Source organism: Rhinolophus ferrumequinum, chromosome 21, assembly GCF_004115265.2.
Source record: "Rhinolophus ferrumequinum isolate MPI-CBG mRhiFer1 chromosome 21, mRhiFer1_v1.p, whole genome shotgun sequence".
Classification (NCBI taxonomy): Eukaryota; Metazoa; Chordata; class Mammalia; order Chiroptera; family Rhinolophidae; genus Rhinolophus; species Rhinolophus ferrumequinum.
In genome coordinates, this window is record NC_046304.1 from 35,104,994 (window position 1) to 35,123,629 (window position 18,636).

At 52.3% G+C, this 18,636-nt stretch overlaps 3 protein-coding genes across 5 annotated transcripts; 2 read left to right on the forward strand and 1 right to left on the reverse strand.

The window, feature by feature from the left end:
• Positions 1 to 1,927: 1,927 nt before the first annotated feature.
• SCRN2 (secernin 2) lies at positions 1,928 to 5,581 on the forward strand. Its single transcript, XM_033091041.1, has 8 exons — positions 1,928 to 2,004; positions 2,378 to 2,551; positions 2,840 to 3,021; positions 3,567 to 3,766; positions 4,220 to 4,435; positions 4,578 to 4,743; positions 4,832 to 5,012; positions 5,270 to 5,581. The coding sequence occupies exons 2-8, from the start codon at positions 2,378 to 2,380 to the stop codon at positions 5,426 to 5,428; spliced, it is 1,278 nt and encodes a 425-aa protein (XP_032946932.1). The 5' UTR covers positions 1,928 to 2,004; the 3' UTR covers positions 5,429 to 5,581.
• Positions 5,582 to 5,619: 38 nt separating this feature from the next.
• On the reverse strand, positions 5,620 to 10,246 carry LRRC46 (leucine rich repeat containing 46). The gene is made up of 8 exons (XM_033091046.1): positions 9,966 to 10,246; positions 9,760 to 9,865; positions 8,309 to 8,417; positions 7,467 to 7,513; positions 7,078 to 7,187; positions 6,834 to 6,903; positions 6,380 to 6,519; positions 5,620 to 6,126 (listed from the first exon to the last, which is right to left on the reverse strand). Exons 1-8 carry the CDS (start codon positions 9,973 to 9,975, stop codon positions 5,756 to 5,758), a joined length of 963 nt encoding a protein of 320 aa, XP_032946937.1. The 5' UTR covers positions 9,976 to 10,246; the 3' UTR covers positions 5,620 to 5,755.
• A 118-nt stretch (positions 10,247 to 10,364) lies between these two features.
• On the forward strand, positions 10,365 to 16,928 carry MRPL10 (mitochondrial ribosomal protein L10). Of its 3 annotated transcripts, XM_033091045.1 has the most exons (6): positions 10,380 to 10,473; positions 11,558 to 11,670; positions 12,779 to 12,948; positions 14,690 to 14,854; positions 15,092 to 15,236; positions 16,001 to 16,928. In XM_033091045.1, the coding sequence occupies exons 3-6, from the start codon at positions 12,844 to 12,846 to the stop codon at positions 16,255 to 16,257; spliced, it is 672 nt and encodes a 223-aa protein (XP_032946936.1). In that variant the 5' UTR covers positions 10,380 to 10,473; positions 11,558 to 11,670; positions 12,779 to 12,843; the 3' UTR covers positions 16,258 to 16,928. The 3 variants fall into 3 exon arrangements, with proteins under 3 accessions (XP_032946934.1, XP_032946936.1, XP_032946935.1); XM_033091043.1 differs by lacking the exon at positions 11,558 to 11,670 and having other exon boundaries at positions 10,365 to 10,473; XM_033091044.1 differs by lacking the exons at positions 10,380 to 10,473; positions 11,558 to 11,670 and adding an exon at positions 10,546 to 10,745.
• Positions 16,929 to 18,636: the final 1,708 nt, after the last annotated feature.

An 18,636-nucleotide genomic window follows, 5' to 3' on the forward strand; every position in this document is an offset into this window, starting at 1 on the left:
CTGGGGAAGTGCAGGAGGTTAACCGGCTTTCCTGCTGGCCCTTTCGGTGCTCATGTTAGCACACAGCCTTGATGTTTGCTCCTGGGATGACATCCAATGGCAACCCCACCACCCCTCCCCAACATCTCACCCAAGCAGTCTTCACCTCCCTGTTAATCTTAGTGAGCCTGACTGTTCAGCATCCCAGCAGTGTAATTTGAAAAGAATCTCAGGAACCAAACAGTCCAGTTGTTCCCACCCAGTAGAGGGCATATTAGAATCACCTGTGGAGGTTTTCAAGCTATCCCAATTCCCTCCCCAACACCCCACCTGGCCATGCCCCTTGGGGGTGTATTAGAGCAGTGCTTCTTAAACTTCACACCGGGGTCTTGTGAACATGCAGCTTCTGACTCAGTAGGTCTGAGATGGGGCCTGAGATTCTACAATTTTCACCAGCTTTCAGATGATGCTGATAATGGCAGTCTGAAAACACTTTGATAGCAGAGTATTAAAGTATTGTGTTGTGCAGTGGGAGTTGTGTGGTTGAAAAATAACCCTTCTTCACTCCACCCATGGTTGAGAATCACCGATCTAGTCCAATGCCTTCATTTGCCACTGGGAAAACTGAGGCCCTCGCAGAGAAGTGACTTGCTTGAAGAGACCCCACAGATGTGTAAGAGAAGCAAGATGAGATGGCAGTATGCAGTTCTAGGTAATGCTCCTCCCTGCCTCCAGCCCAGCTTCTAGGTCATTTTTCTTTGCAAGTGGCAGTCCCCTTTGTGAAAGTGAAGCCCATATTCCTGGAGACAGCATCCTCTCAGGACTCAGCCGTGTATGTCTGGACTCAGTTAGGAAATATCTCAGATTTCCGAACCTCCCAACAGCCTTCTCTGGCAGGTCTCCAGCCATCACTGAGCCTACAGCCTGCCTCTTGGGAAAGCCTTGGCCTCTGCCTTCGTTCCCATCCCAGGAGTGACCACAAGCTCAGATGCTGTGGCCAGGACTCGGAACAGCAGCCCAGATTTGTTGGCAGATGGATGTGGGAGAAGTAGATAATCTGCAGTTCCTGGAGGGCTCCACAGAGCAAAAGGGTGTGAGATGCATTGGCTTAAATGCTGGTTATGGAGATGGTTTATAGAGGGAAATGACCTACGCCTCCTGGCCTGATCACTTATTATTTTTTTTAAAGATTTTATTGGGGAAGGGGAACAGGACTTTATTGGGAAACAGTGTGTACTTCCAGGACTTTTTTCCAAGTCAAGTCGTTGTCCTTTCAATCTTAATTGTGGAGGGTGCCGTTCAGCTTCAAGTTGTTGTCCTTTCAGTCTTAGTTGTGGCGGGCGCAGCTCAGCTCCAGGTCCAGTTGCAGTTGCTAGTTGCAGGGGGCGCAGCCCATCATCCCTTGCTGGACTCCAGGAATTGAACCGGCAACCTTGTGGTTGAGAGCCCACTGGCCCATGTGGGAATCGAACCGGCAGCCTTCGGAGTTAGGAGCATGGAGCTCCAATTGCCTGAGCCACCGGGCCGGCCCTTGATCACTTTTATAGATCTTATTGAGGAGGTGGGTGGGCACCAGCCTGGAATTGTGCCTTTGGAATTCAAACCAGGGCACAAGTAGCTGAGGTTCTTTCTTAATCTCCAGGTGCCCCAGCAGTCCCAGCTCTCTATTAAATCAGGCCGGTTTTTCTTTCCTCCCTTTTCACGTGGGCTCCCTTTTACCTCCAGCTCCCACTCCCTACAGTGATCCCCACTGGCGCTGATTCGCAGCTTTTATCCGGCGCGACAGCTGCGCCCTGGAAGGGCAGGCAGCCAGGCAGGTCTTGGGAGTCCGCTCCACTCCAAGAAGTGGTGCTGGCGTGCGCCCTGGTGGAAGACAGCGGAACTTCAGGTGCTCGGTTCCGGCTCCGCCCCTGCGGGTCAAGGCCTTCCAGGTCACCTGGGAGCCTCTGTCCAATGGGAGGGACCTGACCCTAAACGGAAGCATTGGAGCCCGGGACTAAGCTGGGCATCTTGGAGGGAGAAAGGGTGAGGAACATAGAGTGTTCGGGAAGCCAGAGGATTGTACAGAAAGGGGGCGTGGGACTCTTGGAGAGGGGCGTGATAGCTAGGAGATCCCACGAAGGGCCAGGACTCTCAGTAGGGCCGGCCCCCGGAGCCTGCAGGGTCTGTGCCCTCCTGCTGACTCCCAAGTCTGGAGTTTGGGGAGAAAGTGGGTGCCTTTGTTAGCGCATGGCGCATCGAGTGTGCATGGGGTGCTGAACATCCAGAACTTGAGGGGAGTGTCTTCCCTGAGTGTCTGTTTGCACATATTGGGAGAGGAGCCCTCTAGGACTGAGTCCTGTCCAGGATGGTGGAGAGGTGTCATGAAAGGGACACACTCATCTCCATCTTTCCCCAGATGGCATTGTGGAGCCCTGACACCCCATGTTCCTGCGACTGCTTTGTCTCGGTGCCTCCGGCCTCTGCCATCCCAGCTGTGATTTTTGCTAAGAACTCAGACCGACCCAGAGACGAGGTTCAGGAGGTGGTGTTTGTGCCAGCAGGCACTCACACCCCTGGGAGCCGACTCCAGGTGGGTTAGGCCTTATGGGGTGCCAGGAGGTGGCAGATACAGGCATTCTTTTAAGAACTTTCTCCTCTCCTTTCCACACCTGGGAAACTGCCAGATGTGGTAGAAAGAGCATGAACTTCAAGTCTACCAGCCTGGACCTAGCCTATTATTTAACTTTTGTCAACCTCAGTTTCCTCATCTGTAAAATGGGGATAATAAGACCTTCCTTAAAGGGCTGTGTAGGCCAGCACTTTGTTGTTACCTCCTCCTTTCTAAGTGGACTCTCCCTTTCTCCTCCCTTACTTGCAGTGCACCTACATTGAGGTGGAACAGGTGTCGAAGACCCATGCTGTGATCCTGAGCCGCCCTTCTTGGCTGTGGGGGGCTGAGATGGGTGCCAATGAGCATGGTGTCTGCATTGGCAACGAGGCTGTGTGGACCAAGGAACCAGTTGGGGAGGGGGAAGCCCTGCTGGGCATGGATCTACTCAGGTGTGGCCCCTGCCCTCCCTCATCCTGTGGACACACCAGAAATCTGGGGCTGAGTACTGACCCAGGCTATTCTCTCCTCCAAGCCAGGTTCACAAGGGCCTCCTTTATGCCCACCTTGCCTTGGTGTCATTGCCAGGAAGGCTGCCCCTGTCCCTCCTCTCTCCTGGCCCCATCCACAGTCTAGTAAGGAGCTCCCAAATGTGGCCACCTCTGGGCCTCTCTTGGCCCAGAAATAGGGCAGTGGTTTTAAATTTCTTCTCAATAGAAGTAAAGTGTTTGTCACATAGAGTCCAGATTTATAAAACCAATAAAAGTGGAGCAGCTCTGAATGAAGACAGGTTGGGGGGGCACTTCTCTCTCTGAGACTGTTTCAGGCCTTTTCATGGAACCCTCGGAAATAGCTTGAAAACCATTGGAATAATTGTGCAATGTTGGCAAATTCTCTATGTGACTTGGGTCTGTCACCAAATCTCTTTGGGTCTCTTTGGTCCACTGTAGTTTCTGCCACCAGCCACTAATATCCCACTGCCCTCTCTTTGTGTCAGGCTGGCTTTAGAACGGAGCAGCTCAGCTCAGGAGGCCTTGCATGTGATCACAGGCTTGCTGGAACACTATGGACAGGGGGGCAGCTGCCGGGAGGACACCACGCCATTCTGCTACCATAACACCTTCTTGCTGGCTGACCGGACTGAGGCATGGGTGCTGGAGACGGCGGGGAGGCTGTGGGCTGCACAGAGGATCCAGGGTAAGGGGCCCAGTGCTGGGGTCTGTCTCCCAGAGGTGTCCCCTTCTCCCAGCCTTGGGATGGGGGTGGGAAAGAGGGTGGTGACAGGGAAGGCCCAATCCAGGTGTAAACCTCTCAGGTGGCAGGGCCATCCAGGGAGATGGGAAATGAGCCCACTGGGGAACTTACCCTCCCCCATCACTTAGTTAAGTCTCCTTGTGCTCCAGCCTGCCGCTTCCTCTGGGAAGCCTTCCTGGACTCCCCTGTGGTAAAGTTTCCCCCTTATATGCAAGCAAGGGCCTCTTCATCGCACTTACCACAGTTGCAAATTCACATTTATTTCTGTGATTCTTTTGTCTGTCTCCCCCTCCACAAGGGTAGGTTTGTTCACCATTGTGTTCTCAGCTTTTCGCTGAGTGCTTGGCACAGAATAGGTGTTTAACGATAAATGAGTGACCCCCACCTACTCCACAGAGGGGGCTCGCAACATCTCCAACCAGTTGAGCATTGGCACAGACATCTCAGCCGAACACTCGGAGCTTCGGACCCATGCCAAGGCCCAGGGCTGGTGGGGTGGCCAGGGCACATTTGACTTCGCTCAGGTCTTCTCCCTGACCCAGCAGCCCGTGCGCATGGAGGCTGCCAAGGCCCGCTTCCGGGCTGGACAGGAGCTGCTTCAGCAACAGCAAGGTCAGAGAGTGAACGGGATGAGGGCCAGGAGGGCCATGGCAGTGCCAGACTCTCTCCCCTCCTACAGATTCTGGGGGCTTGGTCTGAGGCCGGAGGTCCCCCTTCTGCCCTGGGGGCCCCCTTATCCTGTCCTCCTTGGTAGGGGGCATCACGGCAGAGGTGATGATGGGCATCCTCAGGAACAAGGAGAGTGGCATCTGTATGGACTCTGGGGGCTTCCGCACCACGGCCAGCATGGTGTCCATTCTGCCCCGGGATCCCATACAGCCCTGCATCCATTTCCTCACTGCCACACCGGACCCATCCAGGTGAGAGAATGAGGCTGGGGAGAGGATGCCAGGCAGGGGAGATGGAGGGATGTGATAGCCCTCAATCCTTCCATCTGTGTCCAATTAGGTCAGTTTTCAAACCTTTCATCTTCGGGGTAGGAGTGGCCCAGGCCCTCCAGGTGTTGTCCCCCACTTTTGGAGCACAGGACCCCGTTCGGACCATGCCCCGATTCCAGACTCAGGTGGATCGCCGGCACACTCTCTACCGTGGACACCAGGAGGCCCTGAGGCTGATGGAGCGTGACCAGGTAACCCCAAGGGAATAGGAGCTGCCCTGGAGGGATAACTCACCTTCCCCACCCCCTAATGGGACTCTGGAAATATGAAGGGACCTGGAAATGGAGAGACTCCAGGCTGGGGAGAGGGGTCTCTCCCTTCAAAACCAGCTGCCCGGGAGAATGTCCAGTGGTCTGTCCTTTCTCCAGCTGTGTGAGACAGCAGACATGCCTCCCTTAATTGGGAGGGAAACCTGTCCTTGGACCTCATCTCTGCCTTTCCCGGGCAGGATCAGGGGCAGCAGCTGCGGCAGAAGCAGCAGGATCTGGAACAGGAAGCCCTGGAGGCTGTGCGGGGTCTGTTGGCTGGGGAGTGGGCCCCACCCCCCCAGGAACTGGGTGGCCTCTTCCAGGCCTTTGTGGAGAGGGAGAGTCAGGCGTATGCCTGAGCACTGCAGTTCCTCCCAGCCTGGGCTGGGGTGTACAGGCTGGGGGTGAACGTCGGTCCCCTGGGGTAGTGGGATCAGAGCTGTGTCTTCACGCCCCCAGCCTTTTTCTGAGGGGTCAGCTTGGCCTTTGCCTTAATAAATGTGTTTTATTTATGACGTGTGTTACTGATTGCTCCCCCTGAGATGCCCCAGTGAGGTGAAAGACATCTTCAGGGCCTGGAGACACTTTATTGGGACAGGCTCCTGCCACAGGTGAGGGCTCTGAGGAGGCGGCAAGGCCCACTCCGCTCCTTGTTCTTGCCCCGTGTTTGTTCCTGTGGCTGCACTTCATTTCTTGATTCTTCTGGTCATAGTTTTGGTTGTGCTGGGGGCCCCAGCCAGAGAGGCCTTGGGGGCTACAGCTGCTCTGGCCCCCTTCCTTGCCTGGACAGTGCTTTGGGGCCCACTAGAAACCAGATGGCATAGTTTCTTGGTGGCACAGGAGGCTTGTGGCAAGGAGGTGGGCTCATGGGATGTCTCCTTCCTCTGCCTGGGAGTGACTATAGGGCTGTTGTCCCCAGCCATGGACCTCCCGGGCAGCAGGGGGAGCTCAGTGAGGACAGGCTGTGTCTCCATCCTCAGGAGGTGCTCCGTCAGGGCTGCCTGCTGCCTCTGTTCCTTGTGCCTGCTCATGTCCTGCTCTAGCTCCTTGAGGAAGCCTGTGAGGGCCAGGATGGTGGGTGTCAGATAGAGCCTGGTCCTGGCGGGAGGGCCCCTGGGCTGAGGGAGAAGGTCTCTGGCTGAGCTGAGCAAACTGCCATCCCTAACAGGAAGGCACCTGAGGCTGGGGTGGCCCTGGCTGCATTGTCCTCCTGCAGCCCAGATGCTGATCTGGGCTTGGGGCCGCTTTCCCAGACCCCGCAGGGCAGGGGTGAGCTCTGGGGGGCTGCAAGCCTTAGAAATCAGGGTCACCTCGCTCTGAGCAGAATGGGCCACTCAGCTCCGGGAACTCCTCATCCGAGGCTTCATCCTCCTCGTCCGAGGTCCAGCGCTCCGACACAGGCTGTCCATCCAGGTCCAGGAGCAGTGGCAGGGCTCTTGTCACCAGCTTCCTGCAGAGAAGAAAGCAGAGGTTACGCAGGAGGGCACCACTGGGTGTGGAGCCTGGGAGGATGCGCAGACACAGTCACAGCACCCACAGTGAGAGGGAAGATGGGCCCGTGGTCAGCCCCAAAGAGCTAAGGGCTGGCTCCATTTGGAGTTACAAGGGTGAAAGGGGAAAAGTGGCTGACTTGAGCTGGGGTGGGGAAGGAGAAGGTGCCATGTGCCAAGACTACACATTTGTAGGCTGAGAAGCAGCCCCCACAGAGATAGTAAGAGGAGTTCAGCCATCACCGCTTTTTTCCCACCTTCAATTCCTCCTCACCTGTAGCCATCCTGGTTGGTGCAGCAGTTTCCAGCCAGGTTGAGGATGAGAAGGCTCTGGGGGAACTCATCTGCTCACACCAAAGTGGGGGAATGAGGTCCTCATACCCACCTTCCAGCCCACAGCCACTGTCTCTGCACAACCCCCAGAACCCCTGGAGATTGTGCCATTAGTGCAAGCACAGGGAGATGGGGGCAGAGAAGAAGGAGGGCTGTGCACAGAGCCAGGGTGAGGGCATTCCTACCCAGCTTGAGTTGTTCTATCAGGTTCTTAGAAAGGTCCAGAAACTGGAGGTGTAGCAGGTCACGGAGGTTTTCCACCTGCCTGATTTGGTTTCCTGCCAGAGACAGGAAGCTGTAGGGGAAGGGAGGGGTGCAGAGAAAGAGCTGAGTCACAGAACAGCTGAGGAAAGGAAGAGGGCACCAGGCACTTGGGCCCCTGGGTAGGCAGCTGGATGACAAGGTGGGGCACATGGCCTTCTGGGATGAGAAGCAGAGCTAGGCTCACTGGATCCTCAGCTGATAAGCTAGGCTTGGAGAGGTTTGAACCAGTTATGGGGGGTGTTACCAGGTTTCTTCCCCTTCACCCTCTCCCTTCTCCCCACCACCCTGCCTGAACCCTGGCACCACATACCGCAAGGAGGGGATGCAGGCCAGGTTTTCAATTCGCTGGATCTTATTCTGCGAGAAGAAACCAAGGTGGGGAAACCAAGCTGAGGTTAGCTGGGTGGGGGAACCTTTAAAGGGACAAAGCCCCAAGACCATGTCTACTCTGGCACTTGGGAATGATGACCCCAGTCCCTGAACTGGTTGTCACTGCTTCGATATGATTTGCTTTCTCCAGGTGGATGGTTAAGGGCGTAAACTTGGGGCTAGCTAAACTTGATTAAAGTATACCCTGCTCACCCCACAACCAGAGAGTGACCTGGAAATAAGAGAAGGAAACCAAAGCTCCACAGGGAAATGGAAAAGGCCTTGGTAGGGGGAAGATTGCATACATGGAGGGAACAGGAACATACAACATTTCGATTTGTCAAGTTTCTCTGCGGAAAGTTTCAGGGAGCTGGGTATATTCAACCTGGGTGAGGCAGAAAGGTCAATCAACACCCCCGCCCCCTCCCCACTGACAAACAGCCTTCAAGGTTCTGAAGGTTCTGGTTCCCTCTTCTTCAAAATAGGAAATGGGCTTGAGCTAGATAACATGAGAGATTTATGGTAGATACCAAAAAGAGCTTTTAGACTAAGAAAAGTGTCTGACAAAAAACAGTGATTCAAGAACATGATCAAGATCTCTTTTGGGAGGATTGGTCTTTCAATTCAGGAGAATTCCTCGTTTATCTGGGAATGATTTCTATGACAGTCTGCCTGTCCAAACACCAGGGAATGGGCAAGATGACCTGGTTGGCTCCTTTCAGATTAGACAGACTTGAACCACAGGGAGCAAGTTGGGAGGAAGGGCAGGGGGCAAGAAATTACCGCTTGCAGATAGAGGCTATGAAGATTCTGGAGGCCTTCTAGGTTCCTGATAGTGGTAATCCCCTCCCGGTCCAGGCGGACAGTCTGTAGTTCAGCGAGTGTGTGAAACCTGGGAGAACGGTCAGTAGGGTGATATAGCAGAGTGCCACTTGTGTGGTCTCTTAGCAGGGAAGATGGGAAGAGGGGAAGAATAGGGAAAGAAAGGTGTTTCAAGAAGGACTGGATGGCTAAGTGACTTTGATCAGATGTCAGGAACACCTTCTTGACTCATGAGCTGGTACCCAGATCATGAAATTGGATTGACTTGGAGACCTGGATCTCTGTCAGTAGCACTGGAAGGATCAGAGTGAGAGAGAAGTCAGGGCCCTTTAACTGGGAACCTTGGTGATGGCAGCTTACAGTTCCTGGAGAGACTCGGAGGCAAAGGAAGCCTTCCTCGATGGTGGAGGCAGGGGCTGGGATGAGATGAGACAATCTTTGCAGGAAGACCCTTTCTCACCTCCCTTTTGAGTGGTCCATGGAGGGAAAAATCAGTTGTTCCATCCACCCATTCATTAATTCTACAACATTTACTGAGTGCTCACTAGAGATAAATGAGAGAGCCCTTGCCCATTACTATTAGGGAAGCAGGCCAAACATCTATGACAAGTGGATGACAGAGCCAAATACAAGAGACTAAGGTAATATATAGTCCATACACTGAGTCCAGAGTAGGGGAATCAGGGAATACTTCCTGGAGGAGGTGACATGAGTAGGAGTTAGCCAGCAAGACGAGAGGGGGATGAGGAGAAAGCATTTCAAACAGAAGGAATAGTGTGTGCAAATCCAGCCCTTCTCGAACTTTAATGTGCCCATGAATCCCTTGGGGGTCTTGTTAAAATGCAAATTCTGATTCAGTAGGTCTGGGATAGGCCTGAGGGTTTTCATTTCTAACAAGCTCCCAGGTGATGCTGATGTTGCTGTGCCCCTCCCTCCCTCCCCTCCAGCACCACTCTGAGTAGTAAGGTACTAAGGTGTGAGAACATGGGGTCTTAGAGGAATTGCACACTTGTGGAGAATGGCAAGAAATAAGGCTGAACGGGCAGCAGGGTCAACTCATGCTAAGGTGTTTGGATTTTATCCTGGAAGCTTCTATCAGGGAGTGCCTGATCAGATTTGTCATGTGAAATGATCACTTTGGCAACAGTGAGGGGAGCCTAGACTGGGCTCCAGGAGGCTAATTAGGAGTTTCTCCAGAGGTGATGACAGCCTTATTTAAGGCAGTTGAGTGGGCATGGTGGAAAAGAAATAGAACGATTTTTAAGGAGGGAAAATCAATTGGACATTACCACTGATTAGATGTGGAGTAAGAGAGGGACAAAGATTAGCTGACGAGACAGCACAGCTCTGGGGACTGGTCGTTCTGTGTTTCAATCTTACAGCAAGCACCCTTATCTCGCCCGTGCACTCACATCTTCTCTGACAGATCCTCATCCTCAGGGAAGGTTAAGTTACGTTTCGTGATAAGGGCTTCAGTAATGCACATGCCCCCTTCCTCTGGACCCTGGGCAAGCTTGGCTGTGAAAAGATGGGTCCAACTGTTACATTTCCTTATTTTTGGAGACCTGACCCGACTGTTATCCAACTGTTCTACTCACCATCCCGCCTCCCTACTCACCTCCAGGCATGATCTAAAGGCTGCTGGGCCTGGGCCGGGATTGGAACGAAGAGCAGAGCAGCTTGGACAGTCCTGAGGATGGAATCCAGGATGATGTGAAGAGAGAAACTCAGAAACTTAGGGGACAGGGGTTGATTTAGAGCGAATTATTGAGGTGGGGTAGAAGACAAAAGTAAATCGAAGTGGAGAGTCTGGAGTTTGAGGGGTGTAGAGGGGCTCTGCTGGCCGCAGACTGGGGGAGGGCGGTGTATGCAGTTGCCGGAGACCAGTTCAGTGGAGTCAGGCGTCGTTGCTAGGAGACTGGACGCCAGGTGGGGCGTGGGGGGAGGGCTCTCAGTTGCGGGGCTCAGCGCATGCGGATTACTGCTCCAGCCGGCGGGTCCGCCCACTGCTTCCGGCCCCACAATCCTTAGCTCCTTCCGTCTCGCTGGGGTCCCGTCTATCCTTCCGGTGGCAATGGCTGCGTCGGTGGCTGGGATGCTGCGAGGGGGTCTCCTGCCCCAGGCGGGTAAGGAGCGGCCCAGGTCATCACGGCACGTTACGGCCGGTGCTCTCTAGTCCTCGTCTCCCCATCTCTACGACTGATCCCCTCCGTAATCTCTGACCCCAGACAACTCCCGATGACCTCAGCTAGATCGCCGGCCTCCTTCCCCAATCTAATTCCCTGTGATTCCACAGACTCTAGTAATAACCGCGACACAGCAGCAGCGTCGACAACAACCACATTTGTCGACAACCGCATTTTCTACGCCGCAGTCCCCCTGCCTTCTTTGGGTTTCTGTAATCCACCACCCAGGTTTTGCTCGCTTCCAGTTTGCTTAGACCACTCCCCGCCCCGACCTTGTCTTTTTAAGGTCTCAGCCTACATGTCACCTCAGTCCTGCCCTCGCCACCCTCTGCAAAGCAGGTTTCCCCTGTTAAATCTACCTTGTGCCCTGTTTATTGACGCCTTAGCCCATCACAGTCTATAATTTTGCATTTGTTTGTTATCTCTCCATTAGCATTTAAACTCCATCAGGGCAGAACCATGTTCATTCAGCATAGCTAACAGGTGTATTAGTACCTGACATTTGGCATTCAATAGGTATTTGTCTAATGAATGATACTGCGCACTTACTACAGGCCAGGCATAGTGATAAACGCTTTACATGTATCATCTCATTTAAATCTTAAGCATCTTATGAAGAAGGCATCCTCAAGTGACTGGTCAAGGTCACAGCTAGTAAGTGGCAGAAGAGAGATTAAAATATGGTTCCATCTGATCTAGAGCCTGTGCTCTTAACAGTTAGGTTATGTGACCGCTGGTACTCTCCAGGCTGTCTGACTGTTAGAGCCACCTTCTAGCTGAACTTTTCCCAGAGATCCCATCCTAGATGGGAAAGACTGAAAGGGGGAAGCTCTAGCTTGGGTTTTTTTGTCGAGGATGAAGGGTTCACTTTGGCTCAGTACTTTGGAGTGGTTCCTTTGTCTTTTGAAGGGTGCTCTCCAGCAATGCCTGCAAACAAGTAGAGTGGAGGGAAGGGAGACTTGTTTGGGGGAGCTGTGAGGGCGGTGTAACGTTTTTTCCCTCTTGCTTCAAATCATGGGAGAAGACTTCAGAGCATTGCTTAGAGAAGTGTTTGTCAAACTTCAGCATGCATCAGCATCACCTGGAAGGCTTGTTTAAACACTGTTTGCCGGGCTCCACTCCAGAGCTCCTGATTCAGTAAGTCTAGAATGGGGCCTGAGAACTGGTATTTCTAAGAATTTCCCGGTGGTTGCTGATGTTGCTGGTTGGGGGTGGGGGCACACTTTGAGAACCACTGATTTAGACCAGAGGTTGGCAAATTATGGCAGGGCTAGTCCATGTGTTTTTTTTTTGTTTTTTAAAGACTTTATTGGGGAAGGGGAACAGGACTTTATTGGGAAACAGTGTGTACTTCCAGGACTTTTTTCCAAGTCAATCTTAGTTGTGGAGGGTGCTGTTCAGCTTCAAGTTGTTGTCCTTTCAGTCTTAGTTGTGGAGGACGCAGCTCAGCTCCAGATCCAGTTGCCATTGCTAGTTGCAGGGTGCGCAGCCCACCATCCATTGTGGGAGTCGAACCGGCAACCTTATGGTTGAGAGGACGCGCTCCAACCAACTGAGCCATCCGGGAGCTCAGCGGCAGCTCAGCTCAAGGTGCCATGTTCAGTCTTAGTTGCAGGGAGTGCTGCCCACCATTCCTTGCAGGACTCGAGGAGTTGAACCGGCAACCTTGTGGTTCAGAGCCCACTGGCCCATGTGGGAATCCAACCGGCAGCCTTCGGAGTTAGGAGCACGGAGCTTTAACTGCCTGAGCCACCGGGCCGGCCCTAGTCCATGTTTTATAAATAGAGTTTTATTGGAACTTAGCCACATCTATTTGTTTATATATTATCTATGGCTGCTTTTGTGATACAGTAACAGAGTTGAGTAGTAGTGACAGAGACTATTTGGCTCTTAAACTTGAAATATTGGCTATTTGGCTATTTAAGAAAAAGTTTGCTCAACCCTCTCCCCATCTCCCTTTTTTTAATGTGTTCAAATACTTTCTCTTTGGTTCTCATCTTTTTTCCTCATCTCTGTGCATAAAGAAGCACTGGAGTGATGGGAGCCTCAAAGGATCAAGCAACTGACCTACGGTCATCCATTAAAAGAGAAGGTTTGGGGATTCAGGATTTCTGGCAGGAAATGTTTCATCTCACTCTTACACTGAGTCTAGCTCTGTGAGCCATGGTTATTTCTGCCTAGAGGGTGGGCTTTGTCTCCATCTGGGGCAGACTGGATCTCATTGCACTACCATTTCTCCTCCCAGGTCGGCTGCCCACCCTTCAGACTGTCCGTTGTGGCTCCAAGGCTGTTACCCGCCACCGTCGTGTGATGCACTTTGAACGGCAAAAGCTGATGGCTGTGACTGAGTATATCCCCCCCAAACCTGCTGTCAATCCAAGATGCCTAACACGTCCTTCCAGGCCCCCCCAGGAGGTGAGGAGGAGAGTGGTCATGTCACTTGATGGTGGGATGGTGGATTAAAGTGATCTTGTTTCTGTGGCCGTAATGAAGTAGGACTCCAGGACACAATCATCCACATCATTACTTACTTACTTTGACCCCGTGACCCAGATGCTTTAAAATGGAATCTGCACTTGATTTGGCATTAGTCTTTGGGCTCTGTGGATTGGATGGGCCTCCTGAATTTCTTTCAGTCTTTACTTGTCTCCAGAAATATGTGTGTGAAAGCTATCCAAGCAGGTGGAGGGAGGGGATAGTATCTCTCTCCCGTCTTGAAGTACTTGAAGTTTCCATGTTTTCCTAGAAGAATGATAGGGATTTTCTGTTCTTATAATGGAACAGAAAGACCAGTGGGGAATTTGTGACTTTATGGTGTTTCCTGTTATTGTAATAACTAATAAATTCTAGTTTTAGTTTGGCTACTGCTGCGGAAGGACTATTTGGCTGTCCTCTCCAGCAGTGGCTGGGATGTGGGTAGGTGAGCAGCAACTGCAGCCTGAGTGATTTAGGTCAGATGTCAAACACTGATGCAAGAGGTTAATGAGTTGTTTGGCCGAGATTCCTCAAGGACTTAATGGTTGGCCAGAAACCACGCATCTGGGTTTTCTCCCCGTGAAAGCAAAGAGCTATCTGAAATGAGCCCTGAAAGGTCAACCTGTAGAGTGCTTGACAAACCATGTTTTAATGTCTGGAATTCTTTCAGCAGGATTTAGCTGTTGCCCAACCAGAATTGACTGATAGAAAAATGGATTGATAGCCCCCAATTCAGACAACAGTGGAGTCATTAGATGGAATTTTCCTACACGAGTTTATCCCCCCATAATTTTTCTTAAGCCAATAGTGCTTGCTACCTCATAATTATAGAAGACTAGAACAGCACCATGCAGTAGAACTTTCTGGGATGATATTCTACATTTGACTGTCTATTGAGCACTTGAAATGAGGCTAGTGTGACGGAGGATCTGAATTCTTAATTGTATTTAATTTTAATTAATTTAAATGTAAATAGCCACATGTGGCAAGCAGCTACTGTATCGGACAGGGAAGATCTAGAATCTAGATTTAGCACCATAGTGAATCTTCCATATTTTACCTTGTATGTATTAATATTTTCATGGAATTCTGCAAAGAGCACCATGACTTCCAGGTACTCCACTAGTTCAATAAATTTTAGAACCATTGCTGTGGTATATAAAAATAAAAATCTCCTACACAGCGTTTATGGAGATCTGTGAATATATTCTCAGGTTCACAAGTTCTCAACTTTGAGAAACAGTGTCTTAAGAAAATGAAGTCTTGTTCTGTGAAAATGCCTCAATTTTGAATTAACACTGCAAAGGAGTTATTTTGTATTTATAGTTGGTAAAGCAATTCAACATGAGTATAGTGTCAGAGGGATAATTGAAGTAATTTTGACAACATTATTGTCAAATAATGTTGACTGGGTCAGACTGCTGACCAGTTTGCGGGGGACTGAGTATTCTCAAGTTTGAGAAACACCACTCTAAAGACTGCAGTTATCTAACGAAAGTGAAAGGATAGAGAGGGAGATGGAACGTGTCTCTGAGAGTCAGGGGCCCAACTGTCCTGCCTGTACCCTGATCTTCCCCACATTTTGGCATCACTGGAAGTCCAGCACCCACCCCTGAGGGAGTAAGGGGTGCAAGGAGAAGAGGCAGCTTATGTCCCCTTGGTCATCCCTTCCTGACTTCAGGAGACTGGCCTCATCCGGCTCCTCCGTCGGGAGATAGCAGCTGTTTTCCGAGACAACCGAATGATAGCTGTCTGCCAGAATGTGGCCCTGAGTGCAGAGGATAAGCTTCTTATGCGGCACCGGCTACGGAAACACAAGATCTTGATGAAGGTCTTCCCTAACCAGGTAGGGAGCGGCCCTACTCATGGGCCCTGCCTGTGTTCCCCCTCCCCCGCCAGCTCAGACCCCAGCATCTCTCCCTCCATAGGACACTTCAACTGCTCCACTGTACCAGCAAACCTCTAGTCTGGGGCCTAAACTGCAGTCCGGGAGGAGACCTTCAGCCTGATACCGTCTGTGACCATGGTGGGCGGCTCTTCCTCCCACTCATCCCCAGTAAACCCTGCTTTCCTGGCCTTCCAGGTGCTGAAGCCCTTCTTGGAAAATTCCAAGTACCAAAACCTGCTTCCCCTTTTTGTGGGGCACAACCTGCTGCTGGTCAGTGAAGAGCCCAAGGTCAAGGAGATGATGAGAATCTTGAAGGGTGTGCCTTTCCTGCCACTGCTAGGTGAGTAAGCACCCTGCCGCCGGTTGGTGAGGTAAAGGGAGCAGGTGCTACAGGAGCCGGGTGCCTACCGTCTGCTGGGCATGAGTGAGTGAGTGAGACCATGGACAACCTCTCACAGAGGGGCCCTGAGTCCACAGCACCATTTGTTAGGGCGGCCTGTCATTCTAACACCTGTGTGGGCTCAGCTGCCCGGCATCACTTCTGCACTGGAGGGAAGATTAGGAAAGGGAGGGAGGGCTGTACTCGGGGGAGGAAGTTCAGACTCTGAGGCTAGCAGTGAGGTAGTAGGTGCAGAAACCCACACAGAGATACTTAAAACAGATAGCCCAAGTAAAGGGTGCTGAAGGACAGTGAGCAATGTTCTCCAGAACCCCCCGATTCTAAGAATCCCCAGAGGTGCTGCTTCTCTCTAGAAGACTGATTTTGTAGGTCTCTGTGGGAGGCGGCAGGAATCTGTGTTTATAACGCCCCGACCTCCCAGACACACACAGACACACACTCCATGGTTCTTCACGAAAGTTTAGGAAACAGTGACTTAGTGGGGGTCAGCCCAGGTAGATGCTTCCTGTAAGGGTGTTCTAGGGAAGAGTTAGGAAGAAGGGGATGGGATCAGTCCTGGAGTAGGCGTGGGGCGGGGCACTGTGGGAACGAGATGGGGGAAGGCGGGGAGCTAGAGAAGGGCAGTGCCAACGGTCCCTGGGTTGGAATGCTGTTTTCAGAGAAGGGCATTTGCGGGGCGCCCAGCTGACCCTGTGTTCTTCTAGGTGGCTGCATCGATGACACCATCCTCAGCAGGCAGGGCTTCATCGTTTACTCCAAGCTTCCCAGCCTGGCCTTGGTGCAGGGCGAGCTGGTAGGAGGGCTCAGCCTCCTCATGGCCCAGACCCACTCCCTGCTTCAGTACCAGCCCCTCCAGCTGACGGCCCTGTTGGATCAGTACGTCAGACAGCAACACGAGGGGGACCCCGTCATGCCAGCCAGTGGGCAGCCCAGCCCTTCCGACCCTGTTCCGGACTCATAGCCAGCCTTGTATCCAGCCTGCCCATAAACACACCCTGCCCCATGGGCTGTGCTGTACTTCCGGAGATGTGGAAGAACTTGGGGTGGGGGTGACGTGTGTTCCCTGGCTTCTACTGACGATGACCTCTTCAGGCACAGGGCCACTTGGAGATAAAGAAAGAGTCCATTTCCTTGGAGGCTTTTAATCACTGTCTCCGTCCTTACCACCTTGGGACCTGACAAGAGCAGTCTCAGCTCTCCATGTCCAAGGCAGAGAAGCTGAACAGATGAGGACATTGCCCCCTGCCTCTGTGTTCACTGTCCCTTGCACATGTCTCCCCAGCCTGTCCCCTCGTGTCAAAATAGCAAAACTGAATAATTGTGCTAAGAATGGCTTCTTTTGGGAGCCTATTGTGGCAGGCTGCCTGCTAACCAGTTTCCATATTAGTTCTTTTCTTTCTCACCATGTTAGTTTAGCCCCATTTCACAGAGAAGAAAACTAAGAGGCAGAAAAGTTAGAGCCTGTCCAAGGTCATACAGTTGGTCAGTGGCAGATCAAGGACCTGAACCTGCTCTCTGCTCTGAAGATCATGCCCTGGATTTCTACACTAGAGGAAGCTCTCCACCCTGAGGGTGTGCCATGTTGTGGAAACGTTGGGAACATTGCTTTATAATAAAAAAAAATGCAGGTTACTTTAGTCTGTTTTTCTGTTTATCAGCTTATTCTCCCTGTAGACTTATTCTCAGGGTCGTCTCTGATTCTCACTTCCCTTCTTAGAAAATCCTGCTTCCCACGTCCAATCCTTTTACTTCCTTGTCCCTACTTTCACAGGTGACATTTCTTCATGCATGTCCTTTTGAAGGCAGCTGCCAGCTTTGCACAGTAGCTAACATGTCTCAGCTGGTTCTGAGCAAAGGAGCTGGGGGAAAACCGGGATTCTGTATCAATGAGGGGGTCTGACGGCTCTCAAATAGAAGACCTCATCCAAGTGTTGGGGAACAAAAGTTCCTAATGAAGGAGAGGGTGTTTAACCCTCGTCCTTGGAGCAGCTCTGGGTGGGAACGGGTGATGTGGGGAGAGTGGCTGTTGAGCATTCCTTCTGGACTTGGAGCAGTGCCTCAGTCCGGGACAGGCACCTGCTTGGCAGTGGTGACCTGCAGCAGCTCTTCTGTGGCCTGGTCCAGGACCGGCCGCCCACAGTGCCCAGCTCTGTGCCGGACACCCAGAGGTGCTCAACCAATGTGATCTGAAAGGGCACCTGAGATGCCAGAGTCAGGGTGGCCAGTGCTTCCCGGTGCTCTCCCTGACCCCGAGAATCATCAGTGCCGACAGCATCCCCCTGGGGTAGTCAGAGCAGTGCTGAGAGAGCAAGCAGGTTCTCCTGAGAGATGTGTAAGACCCCAGAGGGTCAGCCAAAGCCATGTGGGGATGAGATGGATGGGGGGAGTAGCCTAAGTCATTTCTGGATCAAGGAAAAACCCCACATTGCACCCTTCCCTGCTGGTGGTGCTTGAGGCCCCACCACTAAAATCCTTTTTTCCAGAAAGTGGCTTCACGGCACTTAAAGCTCTTTGTTTCACATTCGTTTGAATGAATTTTAGACCTTTCTCAAGAGCTGATTTTGAAAATGAGAATGGAGCAGCTGAACACAGTATTCCAGCAGAAGGGCAGAAGTGCTCAGAAAAGGGAGGGTACCCAAATTGGCTCCAGCTAGCCCTTTAACAGCCAGCTGCTTCCTGCCCCAGGCCGGCTCCTGGTGCAGAGACTCAGCAGGTTGGGGTTTTGTCTTACTGCACAGGTGCTTCCAGCCCCTCCACCCCATCAGCCTGACCAGTGACAGCCTCTGTGGGGGCCACCAGCTGCCCCGTTTAAGCCTTGACTGCGCTGCTGACTGCTCTTGGCACTGTCTACTGTGGTCCCAAAGGGGCATCCATCCTTTCCCATCAACTTGATACCTATGCTGGTTCCAAATTTTGCAATCTATTTTCAGATGTAAAACGAGAGGCGGGAGTGAATAAGGAAGTGGCCTTGGGTACTAAGTGGGGTCAAGGCCATGCTAGTCAGTAAACGCTTTACCGTCACTGGCTTGAGGCCAGCAGCTCCCCAGTCCTCTGTGATCCCTTTGGAACTGTGCCCAGTGGGGACTCTGTCCCCATTCCCAAGCCTTGGCGTTGGGGAGTCACTCAGCTCTGAGTCCTCCGGGGAGCAGGGGGGCAGAGCTGAGCGGCCGCCTGGAGCTTGGCGGGAGGAGGGACGGGGGAGGGGAAGGTTGGGGAGATCCGGCTAGAGGGGAGGCTCCACCGTCTCCTTCCTTCCTGGTTCCTGCAGCAGCTGCTGCCACTGCTCAGCTCCGTGAGGAGGGAGCGGGCGACTCGGAGAGGGTGACTCAGAGGCAGACCG

Excerpts from the sequence above, each read along its gene's own strand:
- SCRN2 (XM_033091041.1), top strand. The coding sequence starts at position 2,378 with ATGGCATTGTGGAGCCCTGACACCCCATGTTCCTGCGACTGCTTTGTC. Across the intron at positions 2,552-2,839 it reads CCCCTGGGAGCCGACTCCAG|TGCACCTACATTGAGGTGGA; the intron begins GTGGGTTAGGCC and ends CCTTACTTGCAG. Across the intron at positions 4,436-4,577 it reads GCTGCTTCAGCAACAGCAAG|GGGGCATCACGGCAGAGGTG; the intron begins GTCAGAGAGTGA and ends CCTCCTTGGTAG.
- LRRC46 (XM_033091046.1), bottom strand. Across the intron at positions 6,904-7,077 it reads GATAGAACAACTCAAGCTGG|ATGAGTTCCCCCAGAGCCTT; the intron begins GTAGGAATGCCC and ends TGGTGTGAGCAG. Across the intron at positions 6,127-6,379 it reads CCCATTCTGCTCAGAGCGAG|GCTTCCTCAAGGAGCTAGAG; the intron begins GTGACCCTGATT and ends TGGCCCTCACAG.
- MRPL10 (XM_033091044.1), top strand. The coding sequence starts at position 10,586 with ATGACCTCAGCTAGATCGCCGGCCTCCTTCCCCAATCTAATTCCCTGT. Across the intron at positions 10,746-12,778 it reads CCTGCCTTCTTTGGGTTTCT|GTCGGCTGCCCACCCTTCAG; the intron begins GTAATCCACCAC and ends TTCTCCTCCCAG. Across the intron at positions 12,949-14,689 it reads CTTCCAGGCCCCCCCAGGAG|GAGACTGGCCTCATCCGGCT; the intron begins GTGAGGAGGAGA and ends TCCTGACTTCAG.